Here is a 15950-nt window from a genome sequence, read left to right as displayed (position 1 = left end):
CTATTTCAGAGCAAAGAAATGCCTTTCTTCTCCCAGACATGAGGTGGCGCCAGCTTTCTCTTATTAATGGTCCAGCTGAGGTGCAAAGATGAGGAGAGAGAGCAGGGAGAAAGGGATAAGAAGGAGGAGGAAGGTGAGGAGGAGGAGGAGGAGGAAGAGGAGGAGGTCATGGTAGTGACCTGAAGAGGTGGGTAGACGAATTGCATGGAGAACAGCCCAAACAACAACCATAACCACCACCACCACCACCACTACAACAACAACAAAGGCATGCACATCAGGTCCTTGGGAACACATGGATGGGGATGGGTGACTGGAAAGTCCATCTGGACACATGCAGCCATGGCAGTCCCAAATAGCTTTGCTGTTGCTGTGTGTGGTAAACAGTATCTCTGTGGGGCTGAGACTGCCTTATGGTGGTGCCTGACTCCTTCAGTGTAAACACCTTCATCACAAACAATTCCAAAGTACAAATGGTTTAATACTTTGTTGTATAATTTCAGAATATTTAACCACCATCTTCCATGTGCTAGCACAAGCCAGCTCCAGCACACTCCATGCAACTCATGTTCAGATAATTGCCAGCTACATCCATGGCATGTTAGACATGCCTCTCTGGTTCTGTGAATGTCATATTTTGCTTATGTTAAAGGACACTCACTCAAAATTGGCAGAATCCCTATGAGGCTTAGTGAAAGAATAGATCTCAATAGTAAATTCTTAGACTCAATGCCACCAGAAAGCAGAGAGCAGGACCACTTGATTAGTCAATATTTAAATTAAAAATTATTGCATAGGTAGCTTTAGGAACTATAGCAAAATTTCTAATGTGACTTCTTTATGACTTTTATATGTAAATAAAAAATCATTTATAATTTTGTAGAGAAGTTAAGGTATGCCTGCTTTTTGGCCTCTTGCCCTATATATTCACTAAAACAGTCCATTAAAAATAACTTACTGGACTGAAAGTTCTAGAAAGTATGAAAAAAATCACTACAAGAAAAGTGGCCTTCCCTGTACACTGGTTTTAGAAGACCTGACTCAGAGAGTAAGAGGTGCCAGCCGCCCCGGGAGGAAAGAAGTGGGGGTCATCCCAGCATTCCAGCATCTCCTTGGGTTGGCTGACTATACTGTCACCATGATCTGGTCCAGAGCTTTGCGCTTGAGGTCAGGCACTGTTGCATCTCTGCTGGGGTACCCCACAGGAAGTAGCACCAACAGCTTCTCATGTGAGGGGCGGCCCAGGAGCACCCTCAGACGAGGACCACAGTTGAGGGGAGTGGTAGTGACTGTCACTAGCCCTGCATTCTGAAACAAGAGAGAACAAATGAGCATTTTAAAATCAGGTGAAACCACAGATGTTCTCCCAGCCTGGGGACATTTCATTTCCCCCTGAAGTCAGGCAGCAAAGAAGCTTCCAGCCCAGGTGATGTGTTGTGAACCTTGCCTGTTCCCCTCAACCTGTTGCCTTCATTTAGACAAACATCTGGAAACATCTGGCAGAATAACTCATCTTACTTTCCAATGATGCTTGAACAATGGGAAAGGGTGCTTTAGAGGAAGAAGGTTGAGGAGTGAAACCATTATTAAAGAATGACGAAGATACGGTTTTAGCTTTAGTGGCCAGTCTGTACCTTTTATCTGACACAACAGCACCAGCAGTCCATCAGTATGAAGTCCACTATAATTTTCCTGACATGTTTTTTTCCAGAGTGCCAGTTACCTGTCTGACTATATTTAGTTATTAATAGCCATAATAGCAACATTTGAACTCATATAATTATAGGGATCTGGAGTGGGTTACTGTAGGCTCTGCTCAGGACTTACACACATCATCATCATCCATAAAAATCATACAATACCTAGGGAGATCAGGCCATCAGTAAGGTACATGCCTGGTAAGCATAAGGATGAGTCCAACCTCCCAGAACTCATTTTAAAGCAATACAAATCGAGGCATGGTGACACTTGCGGGGGGTGGGGGGAGGGAAGCAGACAAGAAGCATCTATACAGACAGAGAGTGCCCTCTAGGTCCCTAGCTGTTTCCCCTCCAACCCATGCTTCCCCAGGCACCTGCCCACCTTGGAGCCTGAGCCAGGAGGAAGGCTAGGAGCTTTGGGCATGGCCAGCCGGGCCCAATGAGTCACTGTGCTGGCGATCAGGCTCCAGGAAGAGTTTTCTCTCACACCTCAGTCATAACCTACCTTGGAATTCTGAGAAACCAGAGGCAGCAAGCTCAACAGAAAAGCTAGCCTGGCCAGCCCTTTTCAGAGGCCAAGAGCACTGTGGGAAGGATGCTGGTTTCTTCTGCTTCCCCTAAACTCTATCTCATCTGCAGTGCCATCTGGTATGACTCTGGCTGTCTCTGGTCACTGGTTCACCTTCATTTATCTGCCTACATTGTGAGGAGGGAAAACAAAAGCCAGCTTCTTCAGGATGGTTTGAGAAGCAGCAGTAGCAATATGTATGCTGTTAGATAGAAGCCTCATCCTTCTTTGAGACAGCGAGGAATCTCATCACACATGCACACACGCACACACACACACACACAGAATTGACCCTTCCTTCAAGCAGGGCCATTCTCTCTTACAATATTGTTTGTTGCGTTAATTTGTACATTTAGCATCACTCCCTCACTCCTCACCTGAATCCCAAGTCTCCATCAGATAAACTGTTTATGAGTTAACTAACCCCAGTGTGTCCCAGACACGGCACAGGGTTTGTGAGGCACAACTCAGCCCTGCTCCATCTCACATTTACGTTGCTCAAGCATCTCAATAGGAAAGTTTGTAAGCACACAGTCGTATGAGACAACACAGTCTTGTAAGCATCTCAGGAAGGCCGCTAAGAGCCTGGTAGCTGTTTAATCATCCCACCAGTCTGGAAAGGAGCGGAGTACACATGAGGGGGGTGCATCTTTCAGGCTTTGGTTTTCTTCTCAGATGGCTGCTCAAACCCTCAAGCTACAGGCTATTATGGAAGAAAGCAATCACAGCAGTTCTTGTCACCCTGAGCTATTACAAGTGACTTTCCAGGGAGAATTTCAGCTTCCAGAAATATGTTACCCACCAATCCAGGTTTCCAGGTGTGGTTGTCACATCGGACTTACCTTTCTGAGGAACTCAGCTCTAGGCAAACAATTCCCCAATGACCCCCAGTTGGAAACTTGGCTGACACTTTCCACTACAGTCACTCTTGGTCCCCTGTCTGCCTTGTCCCCCTTGAGCCTCTGGGTGTGCAGCGCACCTGCAGTGCAGCCAGCAGGAGGCCACAGGCGATGGACACGCTGATCTCGTTGTAGTAGTGGACCTTCTTCTTTCCGTTCGCAGCAAAACCATGGACTTGTTTGAAAATGAGGATCAGAACTGGGGCAGTGTCCAAGTAATCCTTAATCCAGTTGGTTCTTTGGGGACAGAGTAGAAAGAACATTCAGGAGAATATTTATTCTGAATTTTTAGGGTTTTTTTTTCCTTTCCCTTTTAAAAACTTCCTTAGCTAATCTATGATTTTTAAATACACATTTCGTTGTCTTTTTCTATTGAAGTTGACAAAGACTAGATTTTTTTATTTTTGTCATATTTATCTTTTTATATAAGGCTAATGAAATTAATAAATGTACATTAGTGTTTGCCCATCATGGAAAAGCAGGCAGAATGCTGAAGGAGACAGAACGATGTAGGAGTGTCTTCTATTCTCCCCTATTAATTGTCTCCAGGTACTTACTGCTCCTATGCCGACCCGGGCGGGCCTAGTCATGGAAGGTTCTAGCCTCTGTACAATCCTATCTAGGCCTAGAATATTTTCAGCCTCTGAGACTTACTGCTGAATGAGCTCACCTTTTCTTGTTCTTTCTGGTCTCTGGCTGGCTGGTTCACCTCAGCTGCTCTGGCCCAAATTCCTCTCCACACTGGTTCTACTTGGCTTCTCCTGAATCGCTCTGCTTGACCTCAGACTACCTTAGGCAATCTGTTGTAATCTTCTGTCTCCTTCTGCTTCCATGGCTCATGCTGTCTTCGTCCGTGTCTAGCTTGTTCTCTCTGCAACCTGTCTCTGTACAACTGCCTCCTCCCCTCTTTCTCTGCACTGCTCTCTCTTAAGTCACCTCTCTTCCCTCGATGTTCTCTGGAGAGCTGGGAATATCCTATTCTGTCAAGTCTTTCTCTGATTTGCCACTTTGCCTGCCACTCGATTAAACATCACTTTCAAACATAGGTGTATCTTTCTATAAACTAACTTTACCTTCATTGTTTGGGATTACAGGTGTGTACTAAGGGCATGTCTGTATTCCAGCCAGAGGGATTAAAGGTGTGTGCTAAGGCTGGGCCACACCACAACTAGAAACAGACACCCCCACACACCCAGTAAATAGCACAATCTCAGGGTTCACAGTGTGATCAAATGTCCTGCAACAGAAAGACTCTATAGCCTTAGATCACCAAGCTGGTGTTCGCCAAAATGAAGCTGAATGCTACTAATGCATTAGATAACAAATACCACGCTGAAAGCAAAGTGTTGGTTTTGGAAAAAGAACGTTGAAAAAAATACCATTGGAAACCACAAAATGGCCTCCAGTTGGGCAATGAAGATGAGGAAGGGGAGTTAGGGAGTGGCACCCTGGAAGAAAGAATGGGTGAGTGTAGCCAATCAGAAAAGTTGATGTATGGCAGATCAGGATGGAGGGCATGCCGGTACATGGGTGGGCTGGAAGGTACACACAGATTTTGCAGGGTCTTGGCACTAATAGGTAAGTGATGGAGGGTTTACCTTGGGCTGAGCAGCAGCATCATGTGATCAGATCCATTTCAGAAGCATGGGCTGTGCTGATGAGAATGTCATCACTAAGTGTGGCACTGAGGTACCAACTACACAGTCATCATAGTGGGAGGGAACCTAGACACTGCACTATGGCTGTGTCCCAGGCAGGAGGGTGGACAAAGTAGGGCCAGGCCAGGAAGAACTGAGGGAAGAGGTAAAGGCTACAGACAATTTCTAGAACAAGGGAAGGAGCAAGGGAAGGGGGACAGCAATGGTGGCAATAAGAAAGAGCAGATGAAGAAATCCTAGCTGTGGAAGGAGGCAGGGCACATCTGAGGGGAGCCAGTGGCCATTCATGTGGATAGTGATGATGACTTGAAATTTCTGTTTTCCATCTCTAAACGTATCCTCCTTCACTCCACTACCCTGCCTCCTACATCTGTGCTGAAACTATTCTGTGCCGAGAAGAGAGACACGGGCCTGTATAATCATCCATTCCAAACGGCTGCCTTTCCCCCATGGGATATTAAATATAACTATCAAGAAATGGTGACTATTCATTTTCCAGTTTAGCCTGGTTACCAGTCACCATTTTAAAACACAGCAGAAATGTATATCCTGCTGATGTCAAGCTTTTGGGGATCTGCCCTCTCACTTTGACCAGCTTAGCCCCGCTGGTGAGTAGGTTTTCCCCTCCCAGAGAGGGGACATTAATGATTGAGATCAGCTCTGAAGCCAGAGTAGCTGGTTCCTGGGCATGGCCCTCCTGAGGGTGCAGTAAGTTAAGGTTTGGAAAGTGGTATTTACTGATGCGTGCATCACACTTTGAGATCACAGAAATGACAGATAAAAAGATCCCTTTTGATCGCCTCCTGGACTCACTAGATTTCTAGCATGGAGCGGTTGCCAGTAACACGTGCTGCCTTCAGGCCACAAGCAGGCCCGGCAGCTGGTTTCCATCATTCATTGAGGAAGCTTAATGCTGCCAAAAGGCTCTGCCCAGGCCCCAAGGCTACATTCCACTATTTAAATTGTATTACATTTTGGACATTTTCATAATTTAAGATTCTGATCATATCCCTAATGGTTAAAATTAACTTTTAAAATACCTAGTTTTAAAAATCTTATGTGTATGAGTGTTTTGTATGTATATATGTATGTGTACCATGTGCATACCTGTGTCCAGGGAAGCCAAAAGAAGACACTGGATCCCCTAGGGCCAGAATTACAGACCACTGTGAGCTGTAGGGTAGGTGCTGGGAACTGAACCCAGGTCCTCTGCAAGAGCAGCAAGTGCTCTTAACCACCTAGTCTTTTCTCTAGCTTTAACTAGATTTTAAACGTGTATAAAGTATGTATAGAGAGGAAGTAAGCAATGCAAATTTCTTAAAATATTTGAGGAAGATTAAGCAATCTGCCTGGCTTCTAAGGCAAGTTGATCATTCAAAAATATTTTTGTGCTTACCTTTTCTAAGCATATTTTATCAACTGATCTTTTTTGTTTAGTCTCAGTTAATTCAGTTTTAAACTGATTCATTAAGACCTCATATTAGAGCAAATAAAAAGACTGCAGGACTACTGAGGATTACTGAGGGCAGAGTCAGCATTTTCATATCTAGACAGATAGCTATGCAAGTCTGAAACAGTATAGATTGAATATTACATTATATATTAAAAATATGGGCTTCAAAGACATCTGGAAAAGGTGACTGGGCATAGTGTCCATTTGCTATTCAATGTGTGTGTGTGTGTGTGTGTGTGTGTGTGCATGTGAATATGTCTTATGCTTGTCTGTGTGAGTGTGTGTATGTGTGTTTCTATGCACACACTGTTAGTTAAGCAACTTGATTTGTATTATGGATTTCTCAACAAAAACGTCTATGAAATGAGAAAAAAGCAAACCAATAATTAAAGCGCTGAGTGGTGGTAGCTATTTTAGAAATATGAAGGGCATACATAAGGACAATGGGCACATAGATGAGAGAACGATTCTCAGTGACTGGAAGAGAGTGGCTGATGGTTTCTGAAGGTACTGTGTCCAGCTGGAATCCTGTGTTTCACTAAATTCAGAGCCCACCTTGACTTTGACATATCCATTTTCTTCGTGGATATACAGTAAGCATTGTAGTTTCACTGTTGATAGCCCACACTAACCTGAGAGCATAATGTGGTGTAACACACTCCATGACACATTAGTTCCAATATAGTATAAACATCTTAAGGGAAAATTATCCTCTCACAATAATAGCAGGGCCAAGAGACCCATCACTCCTTATTCTCATGACCAAGCCTAGGCTAGAAGTCCCACGGCATCACAAAGCTTGTGATCACAACAGTCTTTCTCAGGCCCCTCTCACTGTGGGGTGACAGATGGCAGGTGAAAGAGCTGGCCACAGAAGGCCACCGCTGAGACAGAAGTAGTAGGCCTCTGCATTATCTGGAGCTGAGAACTTGGGCTTGCCTCCTTTAAGGCCTTCTGAGAGGTGAGAGCCAATACCCCCACACACACCTTGCCCCCCGCCCCTTCCCCAGGCCACACTGATTTCCACTCTGTTTTCTTTGGAAGGGAGGAGCCCACAGCACTAATGCCTATTTGATAGTACAGACCTACTAAGGGTGCCCTTAGTTAAAGCTTAAGTGGTAACATGGTTTGGAAAGATCCTGTCACTGTAGCAATCCAGGATTCGATTCATTCACGATCCTGGAAATCATGTCACAATCTTATGTTCCAGACCGGTGGAAAGTGAAGTAATTCTTCAGTTTTAACTAACAAGCAGTTTCTGGGCTGGAGAGATGGCTGAGCAGTTAAGAGCACTTTGTGCTATTCCATGGGACTCAAGTTCAGTTTCCAGCAACCACAGAAGGCAGCTATGAGGTGCCTGAAACTCCAGCTCCAGGGGATCTGCTACCTCTGCCTCCTAAAGGACCTGCACGTGAGTACTTCCACTTCTCTCTGATCTCTCTCTCTCTCTCTCCCTCTTTCTCTCTCTCTGTTACACATACACTTAATAAGTTAAATAATAATATATAACTTATAATAAATTATAATAAATATTTAAAAAATTAAAAATAATAAAAAAAACCAATTATTTGGGTCAGAGCCTTTGTGAAGGGTTAAAAATAAGATGAAGAAACAAAAGAGAAACAAGGTGAAATCTGATTCTGTATCCATGCACTGAAATATGACACTGAGCCATATTAATATGAACACTTAATACATCATCAAAATAAGATAATAACAATCATTTTAAGCCCCACAACCCCAGGACCTGCAGTGGTAATTTCTTACAGTAACAGCAAGCCAGGCACCCCTAATTCCATCTGCTCCATACCTCAGTTTCTTCAGGTCTGTGACCCATCGCTTTCCCATCCTTTTCATGTAATTTATTTCTTCCTCCTCTTCGATAATCTCTCTGATCTTATGCTTCATGTCTGGGTCCTTCACCACCACAAAGGTCCAGGGCTCTGTATGGGCCCCACTTGGAGCTGTTCCTATTGCCCATTAAATTAAAAGTAAGTGTAAGATGGCAGAGGGATGTAAAACTGTTCATTAAGAAGAGATACAGTAGCAGGTATTGTGCTGATGTATGTCTGCAAGCCCATTCAGCAGTTGGGAGGCTGAGGCAGGAGGATCATTATTTGAAGTAAGACCTTGTGTCAAAAAGCAATAAAAGGAAGAAGAAGGGCAGACAGAGAAAGAGATGGAAGAGGAGGAGAAAGAGGAGGGGGAGGAGGAGGAGAAATTTAATTTAAACTCACACACTCTCACAGCGTCGGGATTATTGACTGTTGCCATTTAGGTAAAGGATACAACTATCCAAGGTGTTTGTATTCTTGACTGAAACAAAGTATTCTCGATGCCTGTTTTGGATTAAAGATGACTCTTAATGGGTACACAACAAGCATGAACATGAACTTAAATGTGTCTTAGAGAGGTGTAAGACAACAGAAAAGACAATCCTCGAGGAGAGTGCAGCATCATTGTTTTTATTTTCCCCTGGGTGGGGATATTAGTTTACATTAAAAGCAAATCTACCATGCTTTAGTTTAACTTACAAACCCACAGAAGAAAATTTTCCTATTTTGCTCATTCAGCCAATTACTGTACTAGAGTGTCATGGAGTCTGTTTCTTGGAAGACAAACATATAAATCTGAACTGAATGTGGAGGAAGGAGCGTGCTTTGAGGAGGGACAAGATATTTCTCCTGCAATGTATACCAACACATTCAGAATTTTTAGCTTTAAACAAAATTCATAAAATGTATTGACTTCAAAAGTTTTTAATGGCCATCACATCTGTTTTCCAAGAAATGGAGAATCAAAATGTAGGAAGGAGGGATCTGTGTTTCTGGCAGTCATTAACAATGGGAAAACCTTTGTGGTGGTTTGAATATGCTTGGCCCAGGAAGTGGCACTATTAAGAGGTGTGGCCTTGTTGGAGGAGGTGTGTCACCGTGGGCATGGACTTTGAGACCATCCTCCTAGCTGCCTGAGGACAGTCTCCTGTTTTCTTTAGGAACAAGATGTAGAACTCTCAGCTCCTCCAGTACCATGCCTGTCTTGAAGCTGCCATGCTCCCATCTTGGTAATAGTGGACTAAACCTCTGAACCTGTAAATCAGCCCTAACTAAATCTCCTTACAAGAATTGCCTTGGTTGTGATATCTCTTCACAGCAGTAAAACCAAAACTACAACGCCTTCATAGATAAACATACCACTCTGGCTTTGTCTATATGTTTGGACTTCAGTGCTGTCCCAACACTGTCTCTATCACAGCATCTGACATTCTGCAAGGCTCAGCATCCAGTTACCAACCTGCTGCTTTGATGACGTTGTCAATGACTTCCATTGGGACTTGCTCGCTGCTGATAAACCTGACGGAGCGTCTCTTATTGAGGAGCTCATAGAATTCCTGGGATCTCATCCTCATTTCCTGTTCTGGGTATCGGGTGTGAGAGAATGGGATGTGTTCCACACTCTCCTCTGACTCTTGCCATTCCTCAGCATCTGCAAACAAGAGCCAGGAGCACAGCAAATTCAGCCATCGCCCTTGTTATAAGCTCACTTGGGGTCAGGGGAATAAAGTTCCAGAAAAGTCTATTTGGTGATGTAAAGCCAAATTAATCTACCAAATTTTTTACAAAAAGAAAAATTAAAATGTAGATCTGTATAATCCTGACCACTGATCTTGGTCATTCTTCAGATTCTAGACTTGTTACAAAGCAGAACAAAAGAGATTACAAAAAAAAAAAATTAACAAACAGAAATTCTGTTAAATGGTAGAGTGGGTTATTTGACACAATCTCCATTCAGGTCACCAAATAAGGTCGTTTGGTCTTTGTCAAAGCACTGGGCTACCAAAACCCAGAGGCTCACATTTCTTGCTTACATCTGCCAGTTCCTACAGGTCCGTCTACACATTATTCCTTGAGCATCAAGGGCGAGCCAAACCATAGCCTGCACTGCACTCTCAATAGGAAGCTGCATCAGCCCAGGCCTTCAAGTTACATCCTTTGGGAAAGTATGGACTGTAAAGATGGCATCCTTCATGAGCCTAGGATATTTTTAGTGTGTTACTCTTCTAACTCAGTGTTTCTTCTGGGAAGCACCCAAGTTGTCTAGCAGCAGCAAATGACAATATCTAAACAATTTTAGAAACAATTTCCAGTAATTCACCAATCCTGCACCCAAGAGAACAGAATATCTTGAGTAAAATTAGTAAAATCAATGCTTAGAAATAAAATCATGTGGTCCAGTCCTCTAAAATTTTATAGAAGAGCAAACAACTATGACACTGTGCTTAGAGAAGAAAAAAAGATATACTTATAAAAATCTCTAGAGATTATTTTAATCTAACTAGAATTATTTAGATTAAATTGTTGGCAAGTCAGAAAAATAAAAATCTAAAGTAAAGTAAAGAGCAAAAGACAGAGAATACATATGACAGATAAAGAAAAACCAGAGCCACTTTATTTAGGACCATGAAGAGAAGCAAAGAAAGACATAAGTCACAGAGTTATAGTGGCATCTGTAAGGTGGGGAGGAGGGCGTGAAGGACATGGAGTTTGCAGAGAATACCAAAAGGCAGGCCTACACAGTGTATCTGAAAAGGTCTTTAGAAGGGGGAGGGGTGTACTCTGAATGATAGCCTGCTGTGTGAGTGATGGGGACCTGGGGATATCATGGAATATTAAATGTAAATGCTCTGCATAAGTAAGTCAGAACACAGAGAAAGCAGGAGCCCATGGGGCTGAACTTCAGAGTGCTTGGGTCCATGAACTTAGTTCTCTCAAAGTTCTCAAGAATCATTAAGAGGCATCAGTCTCCTGAAAGCATGCAAAGCTGACTCTCTCTCTCCCTCTCGCTCTCTCCCCACCTCACCCCACCCCGTGTGTGTGTGTGTGTGTGTGTGTGTGTGTGTGTGTGTGTGCGTGTGTGTGTGAAACAGAGAACAACTTTGGATGCCCTTCATCTTTTTTGGAAATAGGTTTTCTTTACTGGCATGGTGTGATGGTTTGTATATGTTTGGCTCAGGGAGTGGCACTATTAGGAGGTGTGGCCCTGTTGGAATAGGTATGCCACTGTGGGCGTGGGCTTTAATACCCCACTCCTATCTCCCTGGAAGTCAATATTCTGCTAGCAGTCATCAGGTGAATTTGTAGAACTCTCAGCTCTTAATGTACCATGCCGGCCTGGATGCTGCCATGCTCCTGCCTTGATGATAATGGACTGAACCTCTGAACCTGTAAGCCAGCTCCAATTAAATGTTGTCTTTTATAAGAGCTGCCATGGTCATGGTGTCTATTCACAGCAGTAAAACCCTAACTAAGACACATGGACACCATGTAGACTAGGGGGGCTTTATCGAGCTTCAGACTGTTTTAAAAGCTTTGCTGTTGTTGCTTTGTGTTTGTTTGGCCGGAAGTTGGTTGCTTGCTTGCTTGTGGGTTCTGTTGTCTGACTGTCTTGTTTTCCAGTACGGCAAGCTTGGCTTGTTTATACACATATGCTACACATACACTGGCTATAAGAAGCAAAGTATGGAAAAGCAAGTCCTCTCCTGACAATGATTGTCTTAGACTGTGAGTGGATGTACAGTTCTCTCCTCCGCTTGTGCTCGGGAGATGCCTGTAACCATGGTTCTATCATGGTGGGGAAGATGATATCCTGGGCTGAGAGAAGAGGGATCATTTTGTGGGTATGATTGACTCGGGAATTTTTTCCAATGTCTTAGTTACGTAGTTGCAAAACATGAAATATCATGCATGTATAATACAAGTTATATTAATCAAAACTCCCATACCCTTCCTGGAATATTAAAATAGGCAATTTACTCAACAAGATCTTATTGAGAATTTATAAATAAATAAGCATGATTTCTATATCCTTAGAGCTTATATATGCAAACAAACCAATAAGTATGTTTAAGGATAGAATAATAAAATGTAACCATCCCAACGGAGTATATATATATATATATATATATATATATATATATATAATGAAGTTATAGAGATTTGGAGGAATGACCCAGGCAAGGAAAACAAGGGATAGGAGTCGGGGTTCTGAGGCTGTGAAGGAACCTGAGCAGCCAGCATCTGGAGCAGAGAAACAGCAAGACGGCTCAGTTGGTAAAGGTGATTGCCACCAATCCTGACAGGCTGAGTTCAGTCCCAAGGACTCTCATGGTGAGAGGAGAGTGCCAACTCCTCAATTTGTCTTCTGACTTACATACATGCATGACATGGCATATACATGCCTGCATACACAAACACACCAAAAAAAAATCACAAAACAAGTAAAAAGAAATGAAGGTTGTTTGGTATCTAATGATGTTTTCAATGAATAAAAACATTGAATTTTATAATACATGTTCTTAATAGTCTGTTGGGAAGAGTTACAGTGGAAAAGATGTGTTTCAGGCCAGTGTGAGCAGCTGAAAGGTATCATGGCTGGGTCTCAATGGACAAAGGAAGAGAGGCCTTTCACAGAACATGGAGTAGTCCAAAAGGCAGGGTGTGTGGGCCCATGGGATGTGCTTCTTGTGCAAATGTGGACTAAGGTTTGGTGTCACAGAAGGCCACCCACGGGAGAGGTGACTAAGCAGAGGACTCTAACATGCTTATGGAGAGGCATCTTAGACAGATACAAGAACCAAGAACGCTCAAGAAAAGCCACACAGAAGCTGTGCCACATCTTACACAGGGAGGATGCTAACGTGGCCCATCAGAGAAGCAGAAGGGACAACAGATTCCCAACCCATCATGGTGACAAAACCCAGGAGACTTGCTTCCTGGCAGAGAAGGAAAAGGGTTCTCTCTGTTTCTGGTTTCAGGAGCTGGGTAGTGGGGAGACCATTTCCTGAGAAAAGGCAGACAGCAGAGACAGCAGTGGAGAGCTAGCAGGGCCCTCCTAAAAACAAGCAGGGCCACTTCTCACTGCTCTTGAACTCCTGATTTCTCCCAGGAATGTGGCCTTGAGAGGGAAGAAATCTACCTCTGAATTTCTCTTTTCAAGCCTCCTCTGTTCTAGGCTTTTCTGTGAGAAAGCTTTTTTGGCTTTCTCCAGCCAAAAGCTCTATGCTTGGACCCTGGAAATAGACTGACAGAGTCTTACCTGCCTAGGTAGGCAGTACCCTACTACAGTCTCAGTCTCCTGCAATAGTGATGTTAGTGAGAGTAGTGATAATGCCTACCTCATTGTATTACCATGGAGATGAAGGGCTTACTCTATATGATGTGTCACCAGCTGGGTCCACTACATGCTATGTGAGTGTGTTGTGGTCCCCAAGACTCTTCAACCAGGTCATCTTCTTTCTGTAGCATATCTCTCTACCATGTCCCTCTTATCTTCAGGTGTCTCCCAAGTTCTGTCCTCAGTCTTCTCTCTCACAGTACCCACTTGGCGACATGATTATTTCGCTAACCTCTGAGCACCAGCTCAAGTCGATGTGTTCTGGCCAGTGTTTCATCTAACATCATGAATATGATAAATGCAGCACACCCCTACAGTGTCCCCTAAATTGGATCTTTCTGCCCTTGTCCATGGATGACAGTGACTCAGCCACTACCCCCATCTTCCCCAATATCTAAAATCTGATGTTCTTCACTGTGACTTGGGCATCCACTACCCTCCCACCAAAGCATTGCTCATCAAACCTTAGAACAGATGTCGATGTTAAGGACAGTGCTTCTCTGTGGTAAGGGAAGTACTTCCCAAATGGGACCAGATACCCTGCATATCAGATATTTACATTACAATTCATAACGCTAACAAATTACACTTATAACATATCAGCGAAAGTAATTGGACGGTCGCAAGTCACTCTAATGTGAGGAACCGTATTAAAGAGTTGCAGCATTGGGAAGGCTGAGAAGCACTGGTCTCATGCCAGCCACAGCCAGCCCTCTCTGCCCCACTTCTCCGTTTGCACATCTTTCATTTTCCAGGAATCGCTCTTAGGCCTTAGAACATGGGTGTCGGCTTTGTGCGCCTCCTGATACAGCCTGCCCCTGCTGCTCACACCTCTACCCTCGGGTCAGCTTTGCTCTTTCCCAATGCCCCAGCAGACCCCCAAGCCTTTCCTAAACACCTTATACTAGTTCCACAGGGCTTGTCTGTTTTCTTATTTTACCTCATTCCCTAAACCGGACTGTTTTCTTGCTGGGCATGGAGGCTACTCCTGTCTCTAAGGCACAGGGCCTGGCATAAGAAAAAGTACCCAGTCCCTAGACAGGTCACGTTCCCAGTTTCAGCGTCTCTAATCAAAACCTGGCCATGCTCGCTGTCACTCTACACAGAGACTCTGCCTCCACCCCCACCCCTGAGACAGAAGGTGTTGGCCTGCAGAGGATCTGGGCTGGGAGAGATCTTAGCTTCCATGACTTCGGACTGGGTAAAAGCTGGTACCACTAAGTGTCCTGAGATGGCCATCCTTGCCATACACTGTTCTGTTTTCACAACAGGAGCGAAGGTTTGCCAGCATGGCTTGCTCTCTGAATCCCCGGCATCAGTTCGCACCATCGCAAACACATGCAGGGCAAAGCCCTGGGTGCCGCAGGGGTTGTTACCTTCGTCCACGTGAAGGTCTTCCGTGCTGTCTTTCAAGTCTTCATCCACCCAGGGCTGAGCTTGAGCCTCCTCCTTCTTTTTCTCTAGGCTCCTGTCGGCATTTTTAAAGACCCATACAACCAAGATACAGACAACTGCTACCAAGACTGGGGTGAGGAGAAACATGGTCTGAAGTCCGACCTGGAATGTGTGCGCATTCCCACACTGGCATTTATATAAACAGATAGAAGTAGGGAATGCTGGGAGTAGATGTAGAAACGGGGAGGAGTGCCAGGGAGGGAGCAAAGTACAAACTCAGACTCCGTGAGGACTTTGCAAAGGAGCAAAGCTCACAGTCGGGTGCGTGTGGGATTGGTCCTGCTCTGACGCATGTAATTTTAAAACTGGCACTTGATCAGTATATTTTCAGACATTAATGACCATGGGGCACATTAAGCACTGTAATGTGCTACATTGCTGGTGGTGGTTTTAAAGAAAAAAAGCATTTGATCTTTCTTTCTCCTATTTAACTATTCTCTCAAAGCATCTTCAACTGCCTGAAGCAAGGAAGTGCCCAGAGAGCTAATTTTTTAAAAGGGCAGATTTATAAATGTAGATTCTGATATCCTGAAAGATAATTTCCAGAAAGAGGCTGTCGAAGTGCATTTTCAACAGCATATGTATGAGGCACTGCCCTGAGGCTGTAAAAAAAATAAAAATAAAAAAATAAAAAAATTAACAGCCATGCCAACATATGCAACAGAGAAGAAAGGCTATGTTTTACATTAAAGAAAGATTTTAATCTGGAAAAGGTGATGCAAACAGTTTGAAATGACTATATCTAAGCTTGAGGCGTTTTGTTTTTTGTCTTAGTTTTTATCCTTGCCTATGCCTCTGTTGTTCAGGCTGTCAGAACACAAATGTCATTGGTTGAGTGACATAAATAACAGAAACATGGGTCTCACAGTTCCAGAGGTTGAGATGTCCAAGCCCCGGGGACCAGCAGGTTTTGTTCTTCCTCGCTTGTATTGTTCTCACAGCTGGGGATGAGGGAGGAAGGAAGGATGGGAGAGAGAACCGCCACACACTGAAAGCTTCCCGAGTGGCTCCTCCATACTCCACATACTAAATCACAGGTGCTTC

The 15950-nt window shown here is 43.9% G+C and overlaps 1 protein-coding gene across 1 annotated transcript; it reads right to left on the bottom strand.

Annotated features, from left to right (window-relative positions):
- Positions 1 to 460: 460 nt before the first annotated feature.
- On the bottom strand, positions 461 to 15071 carry Iyd (iodotyrosine deiodinase). Its single transcript, XM_021175047.3, has 5 exons — positions 14828 to 15071; positions 9573 to 9764; positions 8089 to 8248; positions 3248 to 3404; positions 461 to 1308 (listed from the first exon to the last, which is right to left on the bottom strand). The coding sequence occupies exons 1-5, from the start codon at positions 14991 to 14993 to the stop codon at positions 1126 to 1128; spliced, it is 858 nt and encodes a 285-aa protein (XP_021030706.1). The 5' UTR covers positions 14994 to 15071; the 3' UTR covers positions 461 to 1125.
- Positions 15072 to 15950: the final 879 nt, after the last annotated feature.

The sequence above is a fragment of the Mus caroli genome, unplaced genomic scaffold (genome assembly GCF_978045245.1).
Source record: "Mus caroli unplaced genomic scaffold, Mus_caroli_1 scaffold_9, whole genome shotgun sequence".
In the NCBI taxonomy this organism is placed as follows: domain Eukaryota; kingdom Metazoa; phylum Chordata; class Mammalia; order Rodentia; family Muridae; genus Mus; species Mus caroli.
This window is presented reverse-complemented; position numbering and strand designations above follow the sequence as displayed.